This window comes from Lutjanus erythropterus, chromosome 22 (genome assembly GCF_056507025.1).
Source record: "Lutjanus erythropterus isolate fLutEry1 chromosome 22, fLutEry1.hap2, whole genome shotgun sequence".
NCBI classification, from domain to species: domain Eukaryota; kingdom Metazoa; phylum Chordata; class Actinopteri; order Lutjaniformes; family Lutjanidae; genus Lutjanus; species Lutjanus erythropterus.
This window is the reverse complement of record NC_139338.1, coordinates 23,921,588-23,949,256: the sequence shown is the minus strand read 5'-3', so window position 1 is coordinate 23,949,256 and position 27,669 is coordinate 23,921,588. Positions and strand designations below refer to the sequence as shown.

Genomic DNA, 27,669 nt, shown 5'->3' with positions numbered 1-27,669 from the left:
CCGAGAACAGATGCAGCAAACACTGACTTTGGATACTGCCTTTTGCAGATTTTGTTTGTGAGTTTTGTGCCCACCACAGGTTCTCCTACACACTTGGAAGGGGAGGGTGAGGCAAGTTGGTTGCAATCTGCAAGCTCACCACTAGATGCCACTAAATCATACACACTGGTCCTTTAAAACATCTGACTCGAGAGGATCTTGGGAAATGAGGGCAAACTTTTTATATGCCGTTATCCTGCAAATTAGATCATCAAAAGTTGCGTAGTCTCGCGTTAAGTGTTTTTAATAATCAATACCTTGGCTTCCAGTGAAGTGCATGTACACACACATCTCAGGACAGACAAAAGCACACCATGAATTTTAACAATCTTAATACAATTGGAAGAATCACAGTTCACAGTACTTTTGTCAAGTTATTTGGCATAAGGGATCTATATTGAGAAAATAATTCAAAAACAGTAGAAAAAATAGCATTTTGCCTTCCTGGGACCACAACATTGTATTTTCTTCTTCTTTTTTTTAATCTCCATGCATTCACAGATTTCACACAGATACATTTACTCGCTTACACTACTACCTTATTGAAACAGCTTACAAATAAAAACACTATTAAAATGGTGGCCACAAGGCTGTGCAAAAGGGAAGACCTCCAATGTAAGCCCTGCCATCTGTCTGTCTTAGCCATCTCTTGCAAGTAACAAACTACAAAATAGCACCATTATACAGTGGATAGGATTCTTAATACAGTTTTGTTATATGAACCATCATGTACAATGAATGATAGTAATGCATAGGTTAACATAAATGGGAGTACTGTTTGATTATACACAGGCAGAGGAGGCAGAGCCAGAGATGAGATGTCTTGGGCATTTTTTTTGTTTTTTGTTTTTTTTCTTTTTTTTGTGAGATAAAAACGACTGTTAATCCACATGGAGGCTTGAACAAACAGTCATGACTGTTGGTCCTCATGCAAGGACTTCTCAGAACTGTTTGCGTGTGTGTTTGCCCCTTGCTCACAGTTACACAACTCTCATTTACACTGTGGGTGCTTTGCAGGTGTGTGTGTGTGTACTGTTATATGTGTGCTGCATCTCACATCTCCAGGAGGACTTGTTATTTGCTTTTGTCGTTTGCAACATTTGCCGAATTATGTAGTGTCTCTTCAGTGGACTTTGGAATGGATGCTGTGGAGTTATGTTGCACTCTTTTGCCATGGTGGCTGGTAGGGCAATCCAAGCGACAACTGAAGTAACAAAGTTCTCGGCCTCCCTAAACTAACAAAATATAACAAGCCAAGATCGATCAATCATTAAACTTCACATCTTTCGCCACGTTTCCACCCAAAGTACCCAAAACCTTTAGTCCCAGGAACTACTTTTCAAGGAATTAAAAGCTTCCTTTACCCTGTTGTTATCTGCGTTTCCACCAAGATCTACAGACCTGTGAAGATTAACCAAATGAAGCCATGTTTCCACCCTGAAACCTTTAGTCATTACTTTCCAAGGAGCTAAAAGGTTCCTCTGCATTTCTAACACAGTCTAAATGCCACCAAAGACACCATAGACAAATTAAACCATGTTTCCACCAAAAGTACCTGGAACTTTTAGTCCCAGGAACTACTTTCCAAGGAACTAATAAGTGCCTTCAACTCACTCTTTTAAGCATTTACACTGTGATCTAAAGTCCATGCAGTACCCAGAATTTTAGTCCCAAGTGTTACAAGTCCCACCCCCAAAGTTCCTGTACTTCTGTAAAGTACAGGGGGACTTTTTGGGGAGTAATAGTAATGTCCCCGGAACTTAATTTAGACAATAGTTCCTGCAGTGGCAAAATACTAACTTTCACCAAAGGTTCCCCAGTGGAAAGAGTGCGGTGGCTTTAGTCAGCTGAAGTGTGAAAAAGTGACAGCTGTTTTTGCATGTCATGACAACAACGATGCTGTATGAAGCGACAGACATGCATAAACAAACTGGTTTCCGGCTGCAGATTTTTAAAAAAGGTTGTTGAGCATAACAAACCAATCAGAAATGTTCAGCACTTCAAGCCACACCCTTAAAGTTCCTTTACTTTTGGGAAGTGCAACTCCTCAAGCAGGAACTTTTTGGGGGTGGGATAAAATAACATCCCTGTACCTTAATTTAATTTTTTATTGTGGTGGAAATGCAATAAAGGTTCCTCTAAAGGTTCCTAGTCCTCTGGGAAGGTTTCTGAGGTGGAAACGCATGAGAAGAAGAAAAAGATTTTACTCTGGTTGGGTCTCTTAGAGTGCCTCTTGACTTGCTGTAACTAATGCTGCATTCCAGACAACGTCAATAGAATTTTCCCACCTCCTACAAAAAAAAGTACAATGAAACACCACTCAAAGTCAGAATTCCTACTTGTGAACTCAGGGCAAATCCATCTTCCCTATAATAAAATATATAATGGCATCTGTTACCTAATGCGTTGTTTTTCCTCCTCTGTGTCATTTATGCAAGAAGGCTGCACTGCTGAGGATTTAATTGATCTTACACTTGCCAAAGAAAGTCATCAATTTGTCAGGGTCAGCCATGTTTTTTGTTTACTTTTGGCGTCGTGCACCTGGAACGCTTTGAGGTCGGAAGTTGGAAATTTCAATTTGGAAATTCCAACCTCCGACGTTGTGTCGAACGCAGCATAAACTTTTATGACTTGTGTTTAACCTTGAACACAGGCCTCCACTTGGACTCAAATGTTGATCACCAACGTGACTGGATTGTTGACAAAAATCTGATTTGGCCCCGGTGGTGACATGTGAAAAGGATGCAGACGACAAACATTTTGCCTGATTGTCGCTATTTGACTTATTCCACTGACTTATGCCAAATGCACTTTGAATCCACTGAATGACCCATTTCTGACAACCAAACAAGCACCATGCAAAAGCAGGCCAAAAAACTTTGATTCAATTTAGCTTCTGGTTAATTTGACTCTCTGTTTTTGAAAAACAGGCAAAAGCACAATCTTGTTTTTGTAGTACCTACTGTTCCTTAAAATCCCCTCTAATGGTGCTTGATCTGTTGTTATAGAAGTGTTTGGATTGTAGACTCTGTCCTCAGGTTCTCAACACTTCCTGAGGCTTAGGAGGGATTTGGACTGGACTCAAACCTTCAAGGGACTCCACTTAGACAGAAGAACTCTGCCTTCAGTCAATGAGAAGTAGGGATTTGACTTGGGCTCAAGGAAAAATAACTACAACAATGTTTAAAATCTGATAATGAACCACCTGGTCTTTGTCCTTTAAAGCAAACCTTGTTTTTACTTATTAAAAATATCCTCAGTAATGCATGGTGCATGAAAACAAACTCTGAAGTTAAAATAATCAGATTTTAGTAACTGTTATATGTGACCGGTGACCAAGTATCCTGTCCTACCAAAGTAAGAGCAAATGAATCCACTCTTTCTTTCTTTCTTTCTTTCTTTTTTTTTTTTTACCTCCGCAAAGTTCAGGGGACAGGACGGACCACTCATTCTCAAACTGCCGTTCTCTGATTGGCTGAAGCCCAGATCCGTTCCCACCTTTCCTGGAGCCAGGGGGGATGCTGCAGCTCACACATGGAGGTAATAATAAGCTCTTGTTCGTGTCTCAGCAGCTAAACTAGTCTGTTACATTGCATTAACAAATAATTCCTCCCGATATGGAATGGTGCAGTGTATAAAATAATCACAAGATCCCTCATCAAAACCCTCCTTAAACACCACTTAGCTCTCAATCACTTTAAAGAGCCTTTCGGACCATTGTTAGCCTCCTCTTTGTTTTGTTTTACAGTGAACCATTCCACAGGGGTACCAGGTAAGGCCACTCCCTTCTCTCTTCCCAAGTCGCTGGGCATTTGTCCATTCGCTCCTTCTCTACATTCTGTAATTTCTGCCCCCTGTGTTGCCTCGACTTGAGTTTTTCGGATGCACCTCCTGCAACAAAAGAGAAACGTGTTTTAGACAAACAGCTGAGATACAGTAGATACAGACCTACAGGATGAAGTCAGCAAGCTTTGGGATAGATTTTGGGTCTGAAATCTGCATCTGTGCCCATAAAAACACAGCTGTTGTTTGGATAATGAAATAAAATCCGCTCTTGGAGGTAATTACTCTCTTGAAGTCAAACTGAAATTAAAATTCATGCTTGCCTGAAAATTAGAATATACAGTAAATCTTGGTGTTTGTAAGTCACATTTATTCTTTTGCAGTGTTCTCCAACACTGCAAAAAAATAGTTGAGACAACTTAAAATTTCAAGGCAACAAAAAGCAATAGATTTTTTTGAGTTCTGTGCCCAACTCAAACTCTTCAGTTTTGAAATAAACTTGCTGACTCATAATCTTTAGTTGAGATAATAAAATAGTTTTAATTGTAAGTAATAAAATTTTAACTTTAATGAATTTACACAATATAGTTTTTAAATACAACTTTTTGAGTTTCTGAAATTCAAAGTTTTAAGTTTACCTAAAGAAGGAAAGTAAATTATCTCACCAAAAGATTAATAGTTGGTAAAACTTTTTCAAAGGAGTCTTCTCAACGTTTTTTGTTTTTACAGTGAATGGGTTTGGATTTTTGGTACTGAATGAAATGGTCAGTACTATAATTTGATTGGTGCAAGATCTATGTGGGCGGGCCGCTGCTGCTGCTGTGTTCAGGAGTTGCAAAGTGGGAGGGGCTACTGGTTCTGCAACATTGCAACAGTACCATTTCAAAATGTTCTGGAAACAAAATCCCCGTTGTTACATAACACAGAAACACATAACTCTCCCTGATAATATAATGACCCTATACGTGCATGCATGGCTACCATTTTTATTGTCATTTTGGCTGTAATACTGCGCTTATTAAGTCACTTAATACAAAAGCATTTCTCAAATATATTAGTTACAAGTTACTGTAATTAAATTGTTTTTTGGGGGGATACTTGTACTATTATGAGTAGATTTTCATGTCTGTACATTTACTTGTACTTAAATATGTGTTACACAATGCAATCTATTGAGCACAATTTGAATTAATATACAAACTGCATTTTTGTAGCCATATCACTACCAGGCCCATGAACATCAGGACATGTGGATCCAAAATTGCTGCAGAAGGCCAGAGTTAGGAGTAAAGATGTCCATGATTAATCAATGAGCACCGTTACAATATTAGAGTTAATGACAATTTTTACATCATTATTCTTATTTTGATTGAAAGACGTGTTAAAATGACTATGGCGTGAAATTTTTGCAGGAATCCGTACCAAATGAAGATGTTTTTTTTTAAGTCTGTAGAATCTGATGTGCAGGACAGGACATCTCTGCCTCTTGACAATCATTCATTTAAGAACACTTTTTGACACAAATTTTGCCTTTAAACAATTATTTCACCTTTTGTGATTTGAAACTTATAGAGAAGATCACAATAATTTATATTTCCTGAGACAAGAGGTAAAGAGAATTCAAATTTTAGTTCGACCTCAAGAGAGAAATGAAGGATTCATAGCAGCAATACCACCGTTTACAGCGCACCACAATCCACAAATTAATGAACAGATGAGTGATGTGGAAGCCACTGCACACGTACTGTAGATACACTGCTTCATCTCCGGACCTCGCATGTGTCAGTGTGTTATGGTGCGAGGCCAGAATTTCAGCACATAATGTACAGTAGCAGAGTGGAGATTCTGCCTGGGGAGTGGGAGTGCCACTGGGTCTACCACAAAAACCACTTAGTTCCTTCTCTTGCTAATGGTTTTCTTTTTTGAGAGAAGGGCAAAAAGCACACGGTCAAATCTTAAAAGGATCACACTCTCCCGCAGGTTGGCAACTCAAGGATGAAACAGAGTCTGCATTTAGATCTCACGCTTTCTTTCTTTGGCCAAGAGATTAAGAGTTCAGAAGTAAGATTGTTTAAATGAATATATCTCATTTCAAAATAAAGGTTGTTCTGCCTTTCTGAATGTCACAGTGGACAGTGTATTCTTTATAGAGGTTTAAATGACACAATAAAAAAATAAAATTAGATGAAAAGTATCCACTGGCATGCATACCTTGAAGGATGAATGACTATGTCCAGATAAAGGTCTCTGTGGGAGGAAAATGAAGCCACTTAAGTTGGGTGGATTAATTTCTCTTGCTAAACAATAAGCTGCTAGTAGATTTGAACCTACTGACCCCTTAAAGTAACAGTGTGACAATTTGGAGAATAAGCTGAACGAGATGAGAAGTTTGAGACCATGCTCATGTCTGTACACTGTATATGGAACTACAGCCCTCAACTGGCTAGCTTAGCTTAGCATAAACACAGGTGGAAACAGCTAGCATTCTGTTAGGAAGTGCCCAGCATTTTTACATTTCATTAAAGCCCCACTTTTATATTACAAATTTTGTCAGTTTTTTTCTTGTACTGTGTGATGGAAAGCTGAGGCTCACGTTTCTTTCTGTGTGTTCTGCTCTCAGTACTTTTGTAGCTTCTAACTGAATCTCTGTGGATTAAAGTTTAGTTTCCCTCCTATGTCACTGTTTGTACTTTCAGGTATCTGCTTTATTTTACTATTTCTGTCGAAGCCGACAAATATCCATGACTACTGCAGAGTCGTTTGACCCAGGAATGAATGACAATTGTACCCTTTCCTAGTAAGGTTTTGTTTAGTCCAGTGTAAAAGGAACTTTTGTCACCCTTGACCCTTTAGCCCCTCCCTGTCTAATGACATGACATGAACCAGAGAATAAAGAAACCAGAGGCTAATTGTGTGTCATGGACACTATATAAATAAAATTTGACTTGACTCAAGTGCACCATGCTTTGGCAATAATGTCATCTTGCCACCACGGGCCAGGATGGGGTTATGACTGAGCGTCCACACGGGAATGTAGCATTAGCTAGTTAGCTGGGGATGTAGCTTGTTAACTCCCAGCAACCAGCTCAGCAGCTAATGGCTAATGGTGCCACCAAAGTCAACGCTTCACTCTCTATCATTATCCATGCTAATATTTATGCTACATTTTATGGACCAAAAAACTAGATTACTAGATTACTTGATAATGGAAATAATTGTTAGTTGCACCCCTAGGTCTAAAAACGACAGTTAACAGGGCCTGGACCAGCTGATTCCCATGTTTCCCGTCTTTATGCTAAGCTAAGATAGCCATCTGTTTTTTGTAATTCCATACTGAAGGAACAGGGGTATCAGTGGTCTCAATCTTCTCATCTATATTTTGTGTGCATGCTCTGACAGGAGATACCAAAACATCATTCCTATTCTTTTTTCTTCAACATTTCCTGAAGAGTAAACCTTTTTTTTTTAGAGTGTATCTGTTTGGTGCTGTGCTCACCTTCTTGTTTTTTGTCTTGTCTGGCTGCTGTGCTGTCCTACGCTCTGTGCCCTTGTCCACTTTGTGCCCTGCGGTACTAACCTTAGGTGCTCTTGGCATGTCTGTGTGGCGCTGTGCACGCACAGAGCGAGCAGCCTTGCCAGTCTTGGCAGGTGCACAGTACATCTCCAGGCGCCGCAGCTCACAGCTTTGGAAGCAGCACTCGTCCACAATGCCACGTGACCGCCGTGCATTGGTGCCATAGCCTGGTTTACCTGTGTGACAAAAACAGGAGGACAAATTAGATAGCTGAGGACACACGAGAATCTTTGGGTTAATACTTTACTTTTCCATTGTTCAAACAAACAGTATTCAGTATTCTCCTTCCTTTTTCAAAGCTTTGTTGAATACTTGATTCTGGTTCGATTACGGCATTCTATGTTCTGTTATTTCTGTATAGCAAACCACTACTGTGAATAACAGGCTGTTGTCATGGATGTAGTTCTCATCATAGACCACAGAAAAAGTCAGCTAAAGACAGCGTTTTTAAACGGTTTAACTCAAAACCTATCTGAAGCTGATAAAATCAAACAACGAGCGAGAAATGATGCCTGTTTTTCTGTTCCTCCTTCTGAAGTCACACCGTTTTAAAATGCACCAGTCAATTCTGAGCCACTAACATCGTAAACTGCAAATGTGCAGCGTGAGAACAGACAGCTTGACAGGCGTTTAGTGAATAATCAGTTCAGCCTCTATAAATCTGTTTTTTCCTCTCTAATGCTTTATATCTTGTTAGCAGAATTAATCAAAGAAATTGCGGCTGGTGGCCAGACACTATGCTTGTAATAAAAGCAGTGATAACGGCCAGGTCACGGGTCTGATTCCCCTGATATATGAACAGCCTTAATGACATGGATTTCTTCCGTGTAAAATTTACAGTGTATCACATTGCACACTCTGGACCCTTTTTGGCAGCTGCTTTTCTGTAAAAAAAAAAAAAAAAAAGGGTGTGGGGGGGGTTGCAGTCACCTGAACATTGAGAATATCACCGTCAGCCATTTTGGCCCAGGTATCCTTTACACAGAGGCCCTTCCAGCAAGCCCAAACCACAAGCCCTCTGGGCCCGATCAACCTGCAGGAACAGCCAGGCAGGCTTTGAGGCTGCAACCCCCGTTTGGCTATGCCTCCACTGTTCATTCACACTTTCATTTGGCGCAAGTCTCTCCGGTACAACATGGATGCTGAAGACGGTGGCACATTCTGCGCCAAGATAAAACCCAAAGCTCAAAGCCAGTCAAGGTGAGACGAAAACTGAATTGTAGTCTGTATTATATTGCTGAAAAAGCAGGTAAAACATTATTTAAAGGTGTAACACTCAGCTTTTTTACTCCGTGACCACTTCAAGTTACCATGACGCCAGTACTCACTTCCTTTTACCCCCCAGAACCCACCCTCTTTTGGTGGCCTTTAGAAAAACTCTGAATCTCCATTTACAATTCCCTGCTCACCTTGAGCAATATAGCCCTGATGGGCTTTTCCCTGTTACCAAATAAAATAATAATAATTTAATATGGCATTTACAAGGAGGAAATGCCTTTCCCTCTCAGAGTTAATAGCTCTTGGCTCAGAGGCCTGCCAGTGCTGACAAAGTGCATTAAATTCTGCTCTCTGTCTGCCTTGTCCTGACAATGTTGTTTTGGACTGAGAGCGGCTTTCATTCAGAAACAGAAGCATCTTTCTCCCCTGTCACAAAGCAGAGAGGAAGATAATGGAGGTGTGAATGAGAGGGAGGAGAAAAAGAAAGGGGGGGGGGGGGTGCAATAGGGAGGCTTTCATGTTGCACATCAGGTAGAATGATGCTAAAAATACGCCATGCACCTGCATTATTTAGGGAACAGAAGAACCGGATTTACCCAGATCTCAAAGTGCCAAAAACGGATGTGTTGAATTAAATATGTACATGACAAAAAAATCGTTTGCATTTTTATTCATTTAAAATGCAAATTTATTGGCATTTCTTTCTTTTCCTCTCAGTCATCTGGACAAACAGACTCTATTATTCCCCTGCGGTGTGTATCAGTGGGACCAGTCTTGGCTGCTATATCAACACCTGATGTCAAGACATTTAGAAAGAGAGAAATATGACAGTGAGCCCTGGCCGGCGATTATATAATGGCTGCTGAAAGCCAAAAGAGGGGCTGTGCCTCGTTGCCTGGCCTGTTTTTCAATCCCTCCCAATAAAGCCTTGCAAATTAACATCCGCTATTATTCTGAAAATAGCTTGCAACCCTGCTGCACAAACAGCTGGAAGGGAGAGAAAAATCAGCTGGCACCGGTTGTAACATGTAGGATAATCAGCTCGGGCAGGTTGGGGAAAAACACGCATATAATAATCAGGTCTAAAAGCTTTGGAGGGTTTTAAATGCTTCGATTCCATGGATAACTGCTGTAATCCCTCATAAACAAGGAGTTGTTTTCTGTTGACTGTTGTTAAACAAATAAGGGTAAACAACCTTTTCTGCCAGGGCTTCCTGCCTCACGGCCCTCCGCTGTTTGTAACGGACTGCGGGTGGAGGAGGCAGGGATCACGCATGTTGATGAAGGTCAGATTAGAGAGTGTGTCAGCGTTTCAGACATCGAGACGAGGTACAGTGCAGTTAGGAATCTCTTCAGCCCAGTAGTGTGGCAGTTTGTGAAAAAGTCACAAAAACTAATCAATAGATTTGAATCTAATCTACTAAATCTGCGTCCAATTAAATGCTGTCTTGCTTATGACGTGGCATACATCTGCTCACTGTAGCTGCGTTTCTGGGAGCCAAGCCTGAACAAAAGCACAACTTTACAACTTCATTCACTGATTTGGGTGAAGCCGGATTGTATTTTATGGAGAAAATATTTTCTGGTTCGTCCTCTGGCTGCTCAGCTTCAACTCTCAGTTATGTAGTTCCAGAGTTTCCTGATGGACAGATAGCTTTAGCTTACTTGTTGCTAAAGTAGCTAACTGCAACTGTTAGCTGCCTCCCAGTGAATAGGCCTATTCACCATGACGACCACAATCTTCTGAGACAACTGGGAATACAGTACCAAGGTTGTATCGAGGTAGTGTTCTTCCTGGGTTTGCCTTCCAGCATCCCGGGGCTAACCAAGCTAATATAATTGCTAACTGCCATTAGCTTGGTGCTTGGGTGCTGGGAGCCAAACCTTGTAAGAACCACCTCAGTAAGTAGCTTTTTTTCTGTCGTCAAACTGGCCTCCATTGGGTCTTGGAGGCTGTGTCTGGTCCTGGTCTACCCATGGTCACTAGAAGATCTCAGCCCGGGAAGAAGCAAATAAGAAGAAGCAAATAGGACTGCTCTCGGAACATGGACACTGTTGCTCTTAATACTGCTTTCAGCCTTAGTACTTTAAAAGTCATGCTGACTGTCATAAACAAACAAAACAAAATGTACAGTTCATTTATAGATTAAAATTTGTAAGTGGCCTGGATGTGCACATGCATGTATTTGACTGACTAATGCAGCACCTCTCCAGAAGATGTCAAAGTGTATTGTGGCATAAGCTGAGCCAGGTCAACCTTTCTTTTTACTGGATGACCTTGTGTTTTTTCTTGCCAGAGCTCTCACAGAGGTCTCATTGACATGAACGAGGCAGCCCTGTTCTCCCACACAATGCTGTCCGAACATGACCTTATGCTGAAGACGTGATTCGAGAAGTTAATGTGGATGTTATATGTTCTGGGATGTTTTTTTCCCCTGTAACTCTCAGTCTCCTTTGGAATAAATTGCATCTTCCATGAATTCAAGCTGACTACAGGTGCTGTCCTCCTCCACAAATGAGCAGCTATGAACTTTTCAGAACCTCCTTTCAAGTGCTTTAAAGAACATTAAATGATTTATGTTAGATATCAGTCAGCCAGCATCCTTCCTAACAGAAAACTATGCAGTAGTTCCAGCTGTCTTCAACCAAAGAGTTTAATCTGATGCCATCTAACATCTTTGGTTTGGTGCTTGACAGCCTCAGCACACATCGTGTTCATTCCTCTAAGGAGAGAGAGATGGCTGGATTCCCCCATTCCAGAGTGGCACAGAAAGCATCTGAGTTTTACAGCTTGGTCATGGTCAATAAAAACCAGTGGATTCTTGGAGCCTGTGCGCTGCTCTTCCTGCGAAAGTGTCAGGGAGTTTACGGCTGGGCAGGGACTATAAGAGCTGCTAAAGTACTGGAAACTATCTCTTTATCACTGGTACCACAAAGAGTTTATGGCATGAGTGAAGTGTTCTGCACCGTCACATTAGAATCACATCCAAATGCACAGTAGAATTAAGTGTTGTTCACAGCGTTATCAGTACAGTTCAAAATGGGTTAATTTAGGCTTTTTTGGAACAGTGTAAGACATCATTTGGAAATGGCTGAACTACTTATAAATGAAAAGATCCCAAGGCTAGTTTTTGAGGCCGATTTTGAAACTAATAGCTTGTGGTTTAGGGTTAGGGTCTGAAAAGTCATGTACACGACATGATTGGCATTCAAGTGGTTAAATGGTGAGAACAATGCTGCTAGGCAACTGCATCATGGACACCAAAACTGCTGATGTTTACGCCACCAAGGCTAACAACTTAGCAAGCTAATGAGCGGGTAATGCAGCAAATGCAAAGGCGTAATGAAAAGATTAGGCCGTTGGGAATATCAACATTTTCTCAGCCATCTCTGAAAACATAAGCAAACAACTCATGAACTTGGAGCATTCAGAAAAGTTCCACTTCGCTGAATGTGCGTTACGCCCCCTGCCATACAGCTTTTATGGTACATGGATGTATATAGGAGAACGGTCCTACCAGCTAACTTTTCCTGGACTGAACACAGCTGTAACGGAGGCCAGTTTGACAACAGGGAGTACAGGGCTGAGGTGGTTTTCTTGCTGGGGTTTGGCACCTGGAAAACTGGGGCTGAGACAGCTAGCTGGATGGCTAACAGAGCTAACAGCAGAACGGCATCTTTCCATCAGTTCACTGGAGAATGACCTTGGTACTGTATTCCCTGTCTGTCTTGGAGGCTTTTGCAGTTACATTTGGCAGCAGTTAGGGGTTAGCAACTTAAATCACAGACAGTTGAAACTGGACAGCAGGTAGATGTCATAAAACATGATCCAGTTTCACCCAAATCAGTGAATAAATAATAAGTTGTAAAGTTTTTGTACAGTCAGGCCAGGCGCCCAGGAAGACTCTGCTCCAGCAACATCATAAGGAAGCAAGAAAGCGCTTCATCTGATGCAAAATTATGGTGCGTTCTATGTACCTTGGAGGTCAGAAGTCAGAGCTGGGAATGACACGAGTTGACCACGTTAAGTCAGAAAAACTTTTGTGCTTCATAACAACACATGCCACGGTATTTTGCACATACAAACACAGCAACAGACAGTCCTGTGTGTAAGACTTTCACTAGTGTTGATGCGTGGAGCAGCCATATTGGATTTTGCGGTCAGGGTTGGTGAGGTTCCCCCGACTTTCCAGGTTGGAAATCCAACTTCAAATTTCCAACTGGGAACTTGGAAATTCCGACTTCCCAGTTCAAATGGAACGCACCATTAGAATACACCTCTGACTGCAGGATGAGTCATCAACTTTTTGACAAACTATAAAATATAATTAAGAACACTCGAGAATACCCACAAAACGACTTTTTTGTCATTTCTGGGCCAGATACTGGCATATAGGTGACATATAATGCAAGAAATGTGTGATAAAACACTTAAACATCGATTTTGACTTGATGGGAAGTTTAACAGGTCTAAAATTTTACCCGATGGTAAAATCAAAGGTCTCAGGGTTAACTAAGTTTGCACTAGCGATCAACAGTGTGCAGGGCTCTTTGTTAGCCAGTTGGTATCTACCACAAGATATCTTGTCAGAAGGGGGATTAGACAGTGTTGTCTCCCTGTGACCACATCTATTTTTGTTGAAATGTTGGTAATAAAATGAATACTAGAGATCAACAATGCAAAGGAGTCTTTGATACATTTACAAGGACAATTTATGAGACTGCCAAGGCGAAGAGGAAAGGATGCCAGAAAGGTCCAGGATATCAACTATGAATCTCTGTGATCTCTGCACTAATGCAACTCGATAAAGCCTCGTTTTTCTTTGTACAGAGGTCCTACATTATGTGATTGGATTAAACTGATGAAGGGTTTCAAAGGTAAAGTACTGTTTAGTCCCATGAGTGTCCTCAAATCCCTCGTGTCTCAACTTCTCCTAATGTACAGATCTAAATCTGGAGGATGCCTGCCTGTCCTTTTCATGAGATGCCTCTTTGTTCTGCTGGGTGGTAATTCACAGGAGGGTCAGAGATTTGTAGTTCAGGTCTTAATGGGAAAACGACACCTTTTTCTCAGTGATGGAGAGGACACAGGAGGTCTTTCTTCAGATCTCAGTGCCTTCCGCTGTGTGTTCAGGTCCAGTGTAAAACTAGGGAGGGGAGGGGGGTGTCCTGATCATCCTGTAATCCACATAATCCCCTGCTGCTGAGGGACAAGGCCTAGCTATGAGTGTGTTTGAGTGTGTGCGCGTGTGCGTGCATGCATGTGACATGCTGTTTGCACATTCTACCTCTTTCTCCAGCTCCAGTAGCTTTGAATAAAATTGACAGGGGACAAACACTGAGGAGGAAGTCTCATCAATGGCTGCTAAAAGCAATTTCCCCTCTTCTTTCCACCTTCAACTCACATGTCATTAGTACAAGCCAAAACACCTAAAAAAAATTACCACGTTTCATATTTGGCTGCTCCTTTTTATTAGAACTTCATGTACTAACAATTAGCTCTTGGCCACAAATGATGGATTATTCCATCGAGTCGTAATTCACGAGAGTTTGAGCATCATTCATTTCACAGAAATCAGCAGTAAGATTATATATCTCACACTCACTCTAGAATAAGTGTGAATATTTTAGCATGAACTGATAAAATATGAAGTGACTTAGGACAGGGAGCCACTTAGCACTCACACTTTAGCCAAAAAACTCCCATAACAGATCTGATTCATGGAATGAACATCGCAGTGAAATCACCCCACGGTCCTGCCTGCTAAAGCATTACAAAGACAACTGAGGATTTCTAGGTCAGGCTAATAATTGGAAAAACTGACTACGTTTGTGGATTTTTTTTTTCTGTTTCATAGACCGCAGTTTGTTTCATTACCTAAAAAAAAAAAAGAATTTCCACCAACTAGTATTTAGCATTTCTGTCAGGGTAGGAAATCTGTAGTCTTAAACTGCAAGTATGCTACTTTACTGGTGACATGCGTAAGGTGGATTGGCAAATGCACTGTGAGCACAGAAAGCCCACTGTCGTTGCAACACCGAGTCTGGACACATTATCAATCAGAGGGCTGCCAAGTTCAACACGGCCAGACCGGAGGGGAAGAGTTCAGGGAAAGGAGCACGCCTCCTTTGGCCGAGCTGTTACGCTGCCGGGTCCCGTATACGACAGAACGCAAATGGATTCTCCAGATATTTTAACAGCCACTGGTACATGTGGCGACCGAAAGAGAGAAGAAGGGAAAAGGAATGACAGCGAGAATATGAGAGAGCGAGAGAAACAGAGGAAGACAGGGAGCAGCATATTTTCCAAGGCACAGCACCCTGCTGCTCAAACCTCATCGTCTTTTCAGAAAAAGGATGGAGTGTTCGTGAAATACACCTCTTTTTCAACACAGGAAAATGTGGCATTGATAGATGGACGCTGTGCAGTTCAGTGACTGCACAGTGTAAGGTAATGCGGGAAAGACAAACACATTCCCTGTACCACAAAAGGTCTGGTCCTGCTTAAGAAGTGTATCTTGCATGAGGATTCATGAGTTACTTTGGCCCCCGTTCAACACTTTCTCATGAGATGAATATGGACAGCGGTGCTATACGTCTATAGCCTGTGAGAAACGTTTACAATACTGTAGTAAATCTCCGCTATCAGCAGCCAACAGTTTGTCACATTCTCACATCATCCGATCTCTGGACACCCTCAAAATCTTTAACATTTCGTCCACTTTAAGCTACAGCTGCAGACACTTCTTGGGACCATTTTAGAAACATTCAAACTGAGATATGAATCATTAAAATGGGACTGACCAGTGAGCTTGATTTTGAAGAGGAAAATTGCTAAAAGAGAATGCCAAAATCTTGTTGGTGCTAAAGATTTGAGCCTCGCATCTCGTCAAAGCTAAATGCAATTGCACAATTTCCATCTTTGATCACATAGTGATCTTCCACTGTCTCTCCACCTAAATGAAGACAACATGGTCAGTTACACAAGAGAACTCCTGCAGCAGAGGGAATCCAGAGACTAAAAAGTCTTAACTGGCAGAAAACTGGCAATCGAGCGGGCTGTCATGACCACTTCACAGCATGTGGCCGCTGCCAGCAGCATCTGAACGAACAAGACTCACAGCTTTGCAGCAGCTTGGTGGCTCTCCAACAACTCTCTGGCAAACACCGGTACACAGGGCCTGATGCAGAGAATGATGTTGACTGGTCCTGGAAAAGCTGCATGCAGGGGTGGAGGAATGTGGCAGTGGGATAGTGGGGAGCAGCAGCAAGGTGCATGGTGACACGACTGCCAGACAGATCTTTGATATTAGATGATTCTGCAAAAAACCCTCGGATTACGTTGAATGAGGTTTTGGAATAATCACTGCTGCTCTTTTTAAAGTATTTCTATAATATCTATGCATGGCAACAACAATGTCAGGGTAAGGTTAAGGTTAGGAAACTGAAGAACTTGATTAAGGGTCAGGTTTAGGGTTTGGTATTAGGACCGGGGTTAAGGGTTGGATGATACAGTGTGACTGGACACAAATTCTGGTCGCACACCCATTTGAAGTCCCAACATCCCAACCCAGTTTCACAGCAGTCCACTAAACAGTCACAAAAGGCACAACTTTCTAAATCTTTTCAAAGAATAAACTTATTATAAAGAGTGAGTCTGCATAGGAAGAAAGATGAGGTGGAAGGTTGGGTCAAATACAGGAGTACCACCCAAGAGAGACTGGGGTTCAGTTGCTGTTTGAAACCCATTGTCACTGTTGGTTGTTTTAGGGAAGTAGTTGTTTGAATCAAAACCTTGATCTTGTCCTAGACCTAACCAAGTAGTTTTAGTGCCTAAACCTCTTCAAGACCTTTATTTTGAAAGTGTTAGCAGTGCTAAGTGTCCATGTACACAAATTTAATAGATTACATTTTGTGACTGTTTCGCAAACTGCCGTTAGTCTGTGTTGAAGAACCTACTTCTTGGCTATACTGGGCTGTGCATGAACAAGATGGGAGTCTGCAGGTGGTGGACCTGACAGGTCCATTGTTGGTACCATGACCAGGTGCTAAAGGCTGTAGGAGATGTCACTGGTTTGGCTGAAGTATGAAAAAAGCATCAGTCCATGCAAAAAACCTTACTTGGGCCACTCAGGAGTATCAAAGACGTGAAGGCAGTTCAAGGAGGGCAGTTCAAATTCCTACAAACTCTTTGCAGGAACTATCTGTTGCTTCCAACACCGGCATATTTTTACTGTTGGAAACATTAAGAAAGGACTGGACTGTGAAGTCACGGTACACTAGGCCATCAAGCCCCTGTATAAACTACAGAGTGGACTTAAAATTGGATTTACATCCATTTTGGTGACATTTTGGGCATGATGTAATCACCTGTCAGCCGCACCACTCCACTTTAATTTTATGCAACACTGCCACAAATCCTGTGGTCAGTACTGTGTGTTGTTGCAGGGGTCCTCAATATACTAAACATGTGAGGTAACAGGAGTCAATCAAGATGGTCTTACACATTTCAAAACCCTCAACATGTGCACCAGGATAACTTAATATAACATTTAACTATCATCGAGCATCTTGGGCAGCACAAAGCCCAGAATGCAGCAATCTGAAAATGCCGGAGAGAACTTGTTTTGCATGTGGGGAGGCAATCCCTAGCAATAAAATGTTAAAATCCCTGCAAAAGACAATGCAACAGCTGCTAGCTTGTTTATGTTCACACCATTAGCAACCAGGTGCTAATTAGCCATTTTCAGTGAGTAGGCTGCTAGCACGGAGGTTGTTGTTGTTGTTGCCCGTAGCTACCTGCTGCCTGAAATAGGTGCCCTATGGCAGGCTTATACCCACAGGATACATGTTTAAACCATACATGTTGGAAAAATTATAGCAAAGATAAGTAACGTGGTTAGATAAGTATGCAAGACATGGGTTGAAAATTAGAGACAGAGGTGCAACAACGTCTAACTGACATTTTAAGTTGTACAAAGAACAGGAAGTCAAACCTGATATGAACAGGCTGGAAACTCACAGTGATATTAAATGAATAAATCAACTCAAAACCCAAAGTTTTGGGACTTGGGATTTGACTTGGGACATGATTGGACACACTTCAGAGTAACTTGTAACTTGCAAAACAATGACTTGTCCCACCTCCATCCTTAGCTATACTTAATTTTTAGCGTTAATTAGCTAATGTTGGCATGCTAACATGCTAAACTAAGATGGTGAACATCACCTTCTGAACATTTGCATGTTAGCACTGGGAGTATGTTACCATTTAGCTCAAAGCACAGCTGTGTACAATATAGTCCACTCTCACAGGGCTGCAAGCTTGGCTGTTATTATCTCACCGGTAAAATATATGGATGTATTTTGTGTTTTTTAATGGTTTTAGGACTGCATTGCTATACAGAGTCTTCCTATCCCCTGTTGTTTTGAGGCTCAGATTCACAGACTGGCCTCCTCCTGGCAACCAAACCTCCATGACTCACCACGTTCTCAAGAAGGTACATCTCCAAACTGCTCCAGGTTCAGGTAAGGTAAAGGCAATCAATTACTGGAGAAGAGAACCAACTCCACATGCACTATACGTACTGCTGAGTTCCCACAAAAAGCTAAAATCTTTTTTTTTTTTTTGAATTGGCAGCTGTAAAGTCTACCACATGTGGAAAAACGTGCATGTCTAAAATTACAGACAGAGATGCAACAGCTTCCAGCTTCATGCATCATTTGAAATTGCAGAAAGGTAAGTTGAGGTTAATATTAACATTGATAGTGAGCTAAAGCTTAGCCAATGTTACCTTACCAGCTAAGTAACTCTGTAAATCAATGAGTCCTAAAAGCTATTGCTAAATTATGACTTGTTTAAGACTCAAAACTCTAACTTTAGGACTTGGGGCTTGACTTGGGACTTGCCTTTGTTGATCTGGGACTTGTGCAAACACTTGAGACTTACTGGTGACTTGCAAAACAATGACTTGGTCCCACCTCTGGCTGCAGTGCTAATGTGGAAAACTGTGCAAGACTAAAATTAACATTGTTAGCAAGCTATTGTTAGCTTAACAGCTAACTAACTTTGAAAAACTTTGTAAATTGATGAGGCTGGACACTCACTGTTAACTTCTGACTTGTTTAAGACTCAAAGCTCAAAGTTTAGGACTTGGAACTTGACTTGGGTCATCTTTATTTTTTCCTGTTTCTTGTACTAAGACATGCTGTGTTCTAGGCTCTAGGCTGAAAAGAAAACCACATTTTGAAGTTGGTTAAAAGTTGTTGCTCAGGGTACCTGCAAAATGTAGTCACATGTTAGCACAACACATGATAACTAGCTAGCTAATCTACATCAATCGTCAGCTAGTTAGTTACATCTGATAGCTGTTGTTAGCGAAACACAAGTCTACATCGATTTTTTAGCAAGCTTGTTAGCTAGCGTTGTGTTAACATTTGCTAACTTAAAATGTGGCTATAGGCTGTCACTGTCCCTCAGCAACAAATTTTACTATCTTCAAAATTAGTTTTTCTTTCCAACATAGCCTAGCACATAGCATATCTAAGTATGCGTACTGTTACTGGAGCATAGAGCAAAAAGGCGCGGGACTTAGGAAGGGTCAGTTACTAAATGTTGGCATGCTAACATGCTAAACTAACATGGTGAACCTGGGGACCATTACCCTCTGAGCATCAGCATGTTAGCAGTGTGAGCATGTTAGCATTCAGCTCAAAGCACAGCTGTGTACAAGACACTACAGTCTCACAGAGCTGCCAATAAAATTTACTGATCTGTTTTGTGCTTTTCATGGCTTTGGATTTGTGTTACTCTACGCAGACCACTACTGCATCACCCCCCGTCGTCCCGCAGCTGGGATTCAAAGACCGGCCTCCTCCTGGCACCTAATCCTCCATCAGTCATGAAGTTCTCAAGAGGGTACATCTACAAAACCACTCCAGGTTCAGGTAAGGTAAAAGCCATCAATTACTGTAAAAGAGAAGAACTGCATATGCACTATACATGCTGCTGAGTTGCCGCAGAAATCTTATATCTTCTTTTCTTTGTGAAACTGGCAGCTGACAGAGTCTACCACATGTGGAAAATCTTTCATAACTTTGGGCCTGAACCAAACCATTAATAATGGATTGTTATGTCAGAACTGCACAGGAGTCAGAGGGACAATCACATATTATAAAAATAAGAAAATTGACTTTTGAGGAGATATGAAGCTCCTCCAGGATGTTTGGTGGAAATTGACTTAATTGATGGACGTCAGCCAAAGAAACGTGAATAATGAGGTTATAAACCTCAGCTCTGCAGTGTGTGAGCTGCTAATGTAGAGTCACGCTGTTCGTCTCTGACAGATAGATCAGGATACATGTCCTGAGAAACACTGGCTGCCGGTGGAACATTGCACCTAACCTCGGTAGCTCCATATATCCTGTGCTGTTCTGGGCTGGGTTGTACCCTTAATGGAAAAATCTGAGATTTAAATCCTGGATTCTTGGTGGAGGGTTTTCTTTGGGTCGCTTTCCCTCCTCTGGTGGAAAAAAGAAAAAACGTCACTGCAACATTTAGCTTCTACCCCTCCTCTTTCTTAGAGATAGTCAGCCAAATTCCACTTAAAGCCCTTTGCTCGTGGGCAAAACTGCGATTTGCCACCAACAATATCATTATTCCACTTTTCATTTAGGTTTGCTTGTTCAAAATCTGGGCTCCTGTCCATCACTTAAAACAAATGTGCACAGGCATGAATGTGAACTTTAAGAGAAGATGCAAGAGGAATGAATGAAGGAAGAAAGGGGAACATTAAATGCAGGGAAAGTCAAGACAAGATGTCAAACTGGCTGCTTTTTTATTTATGAGCTCGCTGGAGGTGGAGAGCTCGCTCTGGGACAGATACAGCCAACCTTTATGAATAAATAAAAAGGTGCACTTACTGAAATAAAAGCCTCTCTCTCCACACACAAACTGCAGCGTGTCGACCAGCTCCGCCCCGCACAGGGTCTCTGGGCCCGCCCCTGTTGCCGTTGGAGTCAGGGTGAGGACGCACAGCAGTAGTGAGAGGGTGTGGCTACAGGAGATACAGCACATCGCACTCTGCAGCACAGGGAGAGGGAGATTTTCACTGCTATTTAAAGACAGAGCAGCATGAGAGAGATTTTCTTTTAATTTAAAGGTAGAATACACAGGATGTTTTAGTTAATGTTTGTAAACACACCAGAAAGATAGTGTGGGTTGTCAAATACCAACATTCTGGGTTGGTTAAGTGTCCCAGACATTCAGCAAAAATAATGAGAAAGAAAATACAGGCAAGGTTCCCACCACACACTTTAGATTTAGAGGGATTATTTTTTCTGAGTCTATGCATTGTCTTGTTTTTGTGTTTTAGGAAAATCCTGCATAGTGTACCTTTAAAGCCACACTTTCAAAGCCACTGCTCCCATGTTGCTCAGTGGCACATCAGTGGTGGCAACACTAAACATTTTCCCACATTAAGATTGAACCCAGTGAGCTGGAGGCTTGTTTCTCTTAACTTCCAGTCGAAAAAAGGGAAATTAAAAAAGAAATAAAAGTGGCAGTGCAGCCACAGATGGTAACTTTACAGGGTTTTGGAGATGTGAAGGAAAATGTATTAAAAATCCAAACTTGCACTTGGTGCCAGAGTCAAACAGTCAAACAGGAGGCTGCTGAGCAGCTCTGATGCTCCGGAGCGCCTGTGCGCAACCGAGCGGAGCAGAGAGCGCGTCCAAATTGAAAACACACGTTTCTCCTTATCATCCCAGCCCCTGAATATGTCCTCATGAGTTAATAACAATCCATTTTAAACAATTAAATTTATAATATATCATTAATAACCACTTGGTGATGAGGCTTGGGCCAGAAGGCAGCTGTCAGAGCATCATTACGCACAAAAAGTGCTCCAAAATTCAAAAAGCAGCAGAATAAGAGATGCAAAAAAGCGCCAGGGATCTTTCCGATCCAAACTGAGAGATGGAAAACGGCTCTCCCGCCAAACCCCAGCCGAGGAAGCTGAGTGGGCCAAATATACATAATAAAAAGAATAAACACAGGACACTATCCATCTACATCACAACCCCAACCGCATGCACTGTCCCGACGCCCCATACTGTACGTATTTCATGTCCTACTCACCCCGCAGCCGCATGCAGGTTAGATATTTAGCACTTAATAATGCAGACTCAGCAGTAATTACTTTGAAAGTTGCAGGGCTGCATTAGGACTTTCTGGTGTTAAAAAGAGCGCAGGGCGCACAGAGGATGAGAACCCCCATTCATCCGAGCATGCACGATTCATGTCAAGATTTCCTGAAGAAAAAAGTCAATATCTTCTTATCTGGTGGGGAAAAATCAGCAAAACATGCAGGACAGTTGCTCAAAAATGATAAAAAATCAGAATAAATCCACATTAATCATGCATTTAAAAGCATTAAAATGCAAATAAGCGACGTAAATTCCCTTTTTTATTATTTTTTAACCTAGTTATCAGGATGCTCTGTGCAAATCAAGTGAAGGTGATAATGTATAGTGTCAAAGGAAATCAGGTAAGTTACCTTGAAGACATCACATAAATGCCACTGAAAGGAAAGAGCGCTAGACATCCCCACGGGTCTCCGCAAGACAAAGCCCGGCGAAAATGAACTTGTTTGAAGTCATTAAAAAACGGGGTAGAAAGAGGATGAGATGCGGGCAATGTCACATCTCAATATTCCGACTTTGTTCCATTGCGCAGGCTCGTTTTGGAGAAGTGAGATTTAGCGAACAGGAGACGGATTTAGAGAGAAAATCCCTCACATTTATCTACATTACACAGACATTTTCAACAGGAAACAGCTGGGGCAGCATTTGCCTCCTACTCGTCCTAAGTTATTCATTAAGGATTTTGGGCACATATTCAAATAACGTCATTTCTCTCCCTCTCCTTTTTTTTCTCAGAACGGGATTGAATTTTGATCTCTCTAAGACTTGGTTAGTAGTTCAGATCAAGATAGAAAAGCGGTGCTGCTGCCCCACCAGCAGCAGCAGCAGCAGCAGCAGCAGCTCACACTCACACAACACACTGTTTTATGCGCTGAAAGCTCGTGAAGGAGAAGTTAAAGACAAGCTGGAGGTTTAGGATGTGACTGCTGGTTGTCGTGCGTAATTTGGCACCGCGTAATTCAACAGCCCTTCGAACCAAAGTCTTATTTGCTCAAATAAATCATTAAAACGCTTCCCCACTTATTTGCCAGTGAGATACTAACCTGAATTTGTAATGAAATAAAATAAAACAGATAAATACATGTGAGCTCGAGCGAATATGGAACAATGTGACATTTTATTGGGGGAGACCAGGGACAACTGTAACATTTTCTTTTTTACATTTTCCTTAATAAGTCACAAACTACTCAAAATACAGTAGTCATCTTTTGATATAAGAAACATATATGTGTGTGCCAAATAATAAATTGACATATGTTCGCTATAAGGACAAGGCTACAATATTAAATTTAATGCATGAAACTTTAGATGGTAGATTGAAATATGTGGTTTGAATTGTTTAGATGTCAGACATCATATGCGTTTAAAGTCAAAATTGATATTTAAGTGTTTTTATCGCATATATAATGCCCTATATGTCACGTGTCCAACAATGACAGAAAAAGATGTTTTATAGATATTTTTGGGTATTTTAATGGTACTTAAGAGTTTGTGTTTTCCTTGAAAACAGTTAAAAATGGGCGTTACTATTTGTGTCCAATGAAACACTGTCTCGCTTATGAAGCCAGCGGAGCATTGAAGAAGAATACATCCATTTACCAGAGTGTTTATGGGGATCTCACTGTACCAACGCACAAGTTTATTACTTTATTCTCTGATTTGTGTGAAACTTTTCCCCCCTCTGATGTCCTCCAGCAGCTCAGCTTCAATTCTCAATTATTTATGTACAGCATACCCTGATGGACAGATAGCTTTAGCTATAGCTTTATTGTTGCTAAGCCGGCATCAGAACTGGGCTTAGCAGCTGAGTTTCCAGATAGAAAAAGAGCTTTACTTACTCAGCTGCTGGGAGCCAAATTCAGCAAGAAAACCACCTTGGTACGGTAACCTATTCCCACACCCACACCCATCCAACCCACACGCACAATACAGGAAAGAATAGTTGTCTGAATGTGTACGTCCATGCTGTGTTTTTTAGTCTAGTGATTGGCTAGATACCATGAACCCATGGGATTTTCTAGAAAGTTGGCACAAACCTGCCTGCCCCATGGGTCACTGCCACTCTCCCTTGATGCGTTATATATAGACGGTTTTAGCTGCGCAGCAGGGGGGCATAAAGCACAGTGCTGTTGGCTACTATTAATGCCAATCAATGTTTGTGATGTTTGTCGCTCCCTAGCTGCCACTTTTACAGAAAACACATAAGCAATAAGCACACTACTAACTGTGTCATGGGAACTGTAAAGCAAGTCTGTTACTATTTTCAGAAGACAAACTAACTTTTAATCAGTATAACTCAGTTTAAAGTAATTTTACTTTAAATAAAAACATATATGTATATAAATCTTGTATGCTAGCTAGATTTATTAGCATAGTTTGCTCATGTACATTTTTAACCAATACCCAAACAATACATCCAAAAGCCTCAAAATCATTTTGTGTTGAAAACTTCCTGCTTTTGTTCCACAGGCAGAGAGAAAATCCTACTGAGCATGTGCAGAGTAAGGGTCGGCACACTAGTTTGTTTCTAATTGGAGAAATTCAGTGTGTTACTACTGCCCCCTGTTGCAGTTGTTCTTGTTCACCCTTAATACGGAGCAAGTGAAAACCACAAAGCCTCATCTGAAGCCCTGTTCCCTCTAAACATTGTGCTTCTGTGCAGGATTTGCAGCTTTAATTGCACTTATTTCTGGTCAGAAATAGTAATTTCGCTGGTGTCTGTGTTAAAACTGAGTCAACAGGTGCAGATTTTGTGACATTTGATGCTTTCAAACTGAGTGGAAAAAATGTGTAAAAACAAAAAAAAAAAGGTGACTATATGATGAAGAGTCATATCTTTCACATTTCAGTCATTTCCTTGGAGAAAACTACAGAGCCGTACACTTTACTACTGGACTGACAAACACTTGATGGCACCCATTGTGCAGAGCCACCCACCCTCATCATGTTAAAGTCGGGCCCCAGTGTCCCCACTGTGTCACATCAGAGAAGAAAAAAACCCCAGCGATGACAGACCACAGCTTCACACAGGCCGACGGCTTAAAGGGAGTTGTTTTCAGCGAGGACGGGATATCAACACTGATCCAGTCGCTAAACATGAGATCAGTGCTGTGACCCAATCATAAAACAGGACACCGGCACGTATCCCAGCATGCTCGGTGCATCACAAGCAGGGTCGGATCCAAAGGGGACCAACCGAGGCTAAAGACACGCAACAGTTAGGGTTAAAGTGGGTCAAAACACGATCAAATGTCCCCGCCTGACATGGACAGCACGGCATCACGCTTATACTACAGATGCTACAGATGCAACGCATATACAAACTTAACTTAAAGGAGTGGAGTCCAACTTGAGGGTTGGGGCCCTTGAATGGGTCACAAGATACATGTAAGGGGTCACAAGTTGAAAGGAAATATCCATTTTTCTGACTTTTGTTTAATTTGTTGCTTTTTTGCAGTGAAACACTGGAATGATTCATAACAATTATTTAAATTACTAGTGTCAAAATGCTTTTCTAAAGATGTTTCCTCACATGACCAGACGTACGTTTCTGCAAAATGATTTTGCAAGATGAAACCCCTGAGGTTGAGGGTGGGGAGGCCAGAGCATCTGCGATTTAACCTACGTTACTGCTCTTTGCTAATGACTAAAGGAGTTTTCTTTTGAAAAACTTGGAAATGAACACAGATGGAGTCGCCCTTTAAAGAGTCGTTAGCCATTGAGCTAAATGACTAATTAATCAACAAAAAAAAACTGTAATCCTTAAGATTTCAGTCCTGGTTGATTTGCTGACACCTGTGGTTACCATAGTAACAGCATTGTGGCTTAAAACTACAGCAAACACTGTGAGCAGCTAAAACTTTAACAGGAGAGAAGCTGGTGTATCTGTTTACAGTGCAGCCAAACAAACTGGTTTGACTAAGATGTCCGTCACTAACAGTTACAACCGCGATCTGATTTCATGCTGCACACAGCGTGAGTCTGATCTCAACACAACAGCAGAGAAAAGTGAAGTTTGTTACTGAGGAGTTGGAGGTGTGCAGGCTACAGCCTTTTCTCAGCTAAGAGCTGCTTCCTGCAAGATTTAAAAATTATCCATTGATGAAAAAAAGACCACTGTCTTGATTTGTAGTCCAATTTTTGATGGACAATCTTTCTAGCTCTTTTGCAATGAATATATTATGTTCCCTGTGTAAACAAAAGAATATATAGAATAAAAGCCACTCTGTGTTAGTTAAATAGTCAATGAAGTGAAGTAGCAGCTGCAGAAATATTTAGTTAATACTAACAATAACTTAGAACAGGTTTGATGCGATATCATGGTATTTCATTGTAATCAATGAGATAAAATTGCTCTGGATTAGATGCACGCCTTCTTTTCCTCATAAGTCTAGGTTGGGAGTGGTGGACTCCGCCACTATCAATACGAAAGAGATTGAATGTAACCACATATATATATATATACGTAACTTTAATCCAAAACCATTTTGACAATCGATCATGAGAGTTTTTCTTTAACTAAACATACCAAAAATCGACTGCAACCATCTTCTCAAAGATGAATATTTATTTTCTTTTTGGACTTTTGGACTGTGTACTGACTTTGGACTTAAAATAATTGATCAACAGTCACAATAATGGTAGCTGCTGCTCTACTTAATACTGGAGCTGATAAGCCAAATTAACAGTTAGTTCATCAAAGGAAAATTAATTGTCGGCTATTTTGATAACTGATTAATTGTTCCAGTCAGTTTTGAAGCAAAAATGCTCCAAATATTCTTTGTTATTTATGACAGTAAATTGAATATCTTTGGGGTTTGGACTGTTGGTCAGACAAAGCATGCAATTGGAAGCAATTTGGGAAATTGTGTTGAGTATTTTTTTTTTTTTCACATTTTTTTACATCAATCATAATTGCAGCCCCTCTTGCACCATGACATTTATACATAATGAGAGTTTGCAGACGGTCAGTGCATTAACCAACATGTCTGCATTCAGATTCTCAGCTCCTTATCCTTTAACGTTCACATGCGGGTTCATGACCTCAATCTGTGACCTGACTTATCTTCCTTTCAGGACGGCTGCTCAGAGGCGAGACGCAGCAGCGTCTCCGTTTGCCTTCCCTGGCGGATTGCGTCACTGTCAGAAGCTGCTGATACACCGTGGAATATGATGATGATGATGCTCCTCTGATTAAAGAGACAAAGCTGCTTTCAGACCAGAGGATGACCTTGTTAGCATCAGATCAGGGACGTGGTCGGTCACTGATGCTCGTAAGCCTCTCTGTCGGTATCTGATCTGAGATGTGAATTTGTCACATCCTTCGCTGCCTCTTGACGTAAAGAAACACCACAATCTAACATGTAAATGCTTCATCACAGACTTTCCTGTTATCACTGTAGCTGTGGTCTGGCAGTATTGATGATGGGCTGTACATCTGCTGATGCAGTAGTAGGAGGAAGAAGAAGAAGAGGGGGAGGCAGAGGGGGGGCTGACCTTCCCTTGTTCGCCGTCTCTAATGCCCAGTGCTCTGAACTGTCTTGGTGCCAGGTTTCTCCCTCTCCCTCCTTCGCTCCGACTCTCTTTTCTCTTCGGTTGCGAGACTTTTGAACACCCCTCCCCACCACCACCGCCGCCGCCTCCCCCTCTAAACCCCCCTGCAGCCTTGTCTAAAGAGACGTCCGCCCCAGTGAACTCATTGACCAGGGAAAGGCTTGTTTTCACTCCCTTCTGGTGTAGGAAGGAGAAAGTGTTCGCTGCAAAAAATGTCAATCTGCAGGTTATTTTGATCAGGGGTGAGTTTTAAAGTGGAGATAAAATGAAAAATGCCTTTTTATCCCTTTGAGATCACA

The 27,669-nt window shown here is 41.4% G+C and overlaps 1 protein-coding gene across 3 annotated transcripts; it reads right to left on the bottom strand.

The window, feature by feature from the left end:
• Positions 1 to 1,864: 1,864 nt before the first annotated feature.
• Positions 1,865 to 22,626, bottom strand: igf1 (insulin-like growth factor 1). Of its 3 annotated transcripts, none has more exons than XM_084710731.1 (5): positions 22,171 to 22,626; positions 20,537 to 20,696; positions 7,400 to 7,572; positions 6,034 to 6,069; positions 1,865 to 3,930 (listed from the first exon to the last, which is right to left on the bottom strand). In XM_084710731.1, the coding sequence occupies exons 1-5, from the start codon at positions 22,216 to 22,218 to the stop codon at positions 3,871 to 3,873; spliced, it is 477 nt and encodes a 158-aa protein (XP_084566857.1). In that variant the 5' UTR covers positions 22,219 to 22,626; the 3' UTR covers positions 1,865 to 3,870. The 3 variants fall into 3 exon arrangements, with proteins under 3 accessions (XP_084566857.1, XP_084566854.1, XP_084566858.1); XM_084710728.1 differs by having other exon boundaries at positions 7,319 to 7,572; positions 22,171 to 22,609; XM_084710732.1 differs by lacking the exon at positions 6,034 to 6,069 and having other exon boundaries at positions 7,319 to 7,572; positions 22,171 to 22,614.
• Between the last annotated feature and the right edge of the window lie 5,043 nt (positions 22,627 to 27,669).